The sequence below is a fragment of the Aegilops tauschii genome, chromosome 2, assembly GCF_002575655.3.
Source record: "Aegilops tauschii subsp. strangulata cultivar AL8/78 chromosome 2, Aet v6.0, whole genome shotgun sequence".
NCBI classification, from domain to species: Eukaryota; Viridiplantae; Streptophyta; class Magnoliopsida; order Poales; family Poaceae; genus Aegilops; species Aegilops tauschii.
The window spans coordinates 371,729,242-371,730,735 of NC_053036.3; the positions used below are offsets into that span (position 1 = coordinate 371,729,242).

Genomic DNA, 1,494 nt, shown 5'->3' on the forward strand with positions numbered 1-1,494 from the left:
GTCGTTCACGACCACATTGAACGGCAGCTTCCTCGGTATAGGGGGGTCAGTCCCTGGCCGTGCTCCCAACCTGAACCGCAACAGAGAGAGAGAGAGAGGCCACGCCCTGCTCTATGCCGATTACTTTGCGAACACTCCGCTCTTCAAGCCAGATAAATTCCGTCGCTATTTTCATATGGCAAGGCATCTGTTCAATCGTATCTGAGAGGGAGTGGTTGCTCATGACCCATACTTCGAGTGCAAGACGGATGCCATGGGCAAGCTTGGATTCTCCTCTTACCAGAAATGCACCGCGGCCATCCGCATGCTTGCATATGGAATTTCAGGCGATCTGGTGGATGAGTATGTGCGTATGAGTGAGTCCACATGTCTGGTATCACCGTACAACTTCTGCAGGGCCGTGGTGGCAGTGTTTGGCCCTGAGTACTTGAGGCAGCAAAATGCCGCTGATACAGAAAGGTTGTTGGCGACCAACGCAGCTAGAGGCTTTCCAGGCATGCTTGGCAACATAGATTGCACTAGGAGTGGAAGAATTGTCCATTTGCTTGGCAGGGCCAGTACAAGGGGCATGTTAAAGCCTGCACTGTCATATTAGAAGCGGTGGCTTCGCAGGATCTTTGGATATGGCGTTCTTTCTTCGGCATGGCAGGTTCTCACAATGGTATCAACGTGCTGCAGCGTTCTCCAGTCTTCGCAAGGCTTGCAGAAGGCCACTCCCTACCTGTCAACTTTGAGATCAACGGCCACCAGTACAACAAGGGATACTACCTAGCTGATGGTATATATCATCAGTGGTTAACTTTTGTGAAGACAATCTCGAACCCCCAAGGTGAGAAGAGAAAGAGATTTTCTCAAATGCAAGAGAGTGCTAGAAAGGATGTGGAACGTGCTTTTGGTGTGCTTCAATCCCGATGGGGTATCGTTCGAAACCCTGCACTGACATGGGATGAAGGGAAGCTTTGGGAGGTGATGACTGCTTGTGTGATCATCCACAACATGATCGTCGAGGATGGGCGTGATAACAACATCTTCGACCAAGGACTTGATTTTCAAGGTGAAAATGTTGAGCCCCTGCACCAAGAACCGGCCACGTTTGAACAGTTTACCCAATTTCAACGTGAACTGCGTGATTGGCACACTCATTTGGATCTTCAAAATGACTTGGTTGAGCACGTGTGGACTCACATTGGCAACCAATAAATGTATTGGTTCTTATGTTCATTTAAGACAATTTCGATTTGGTTGTAAAACTATTTTATTAGAGACAATTTCGATTGGGTTGTAAAACTATTTTTATTTCCAGACAATTAATATTTGGACGTGCAAACTAGTTTTGGACATTGAAATATTAATATATGGGCATTTTTGGCCGTGGCGGACAGGATGGGGCCAAAGGATGCGTCCGCGCGTTGAGCGCACGGCCACCATATCTCAGAAAATTGCCCGGACACGACCCCATTGCCCTACCCAAACGAACAGAATCCGGACAAAACG

The 1,494-nt window shown here is 48.1% G+C and overlaps 1 protein-coding gene across 1 annotated transcript; it reads left to right on the forward strand.

Annotated features, from left to right (window-relative positions):
• Nucleotides 1-253: 253 nt before the first annotated feature.
• On the forward strand, nucleotides 254-1,200 carry LOC109787227 (uncharacterized). The gene is made up of 2 exons (XM_040400388.1): nucleotides 254-557; nucleotides 650-1,200. Exons 1-2 carry the CDS (start codon nucleotides 254-256, stop codon nucleotides 1,198-1,200), a joined length of 855 nt encoding a protein of 284 aa, XP_040256322.1.
• The last annotated feature ends 294 nt before the right edge of the window (nucleotides 1,201-1,494 follow it).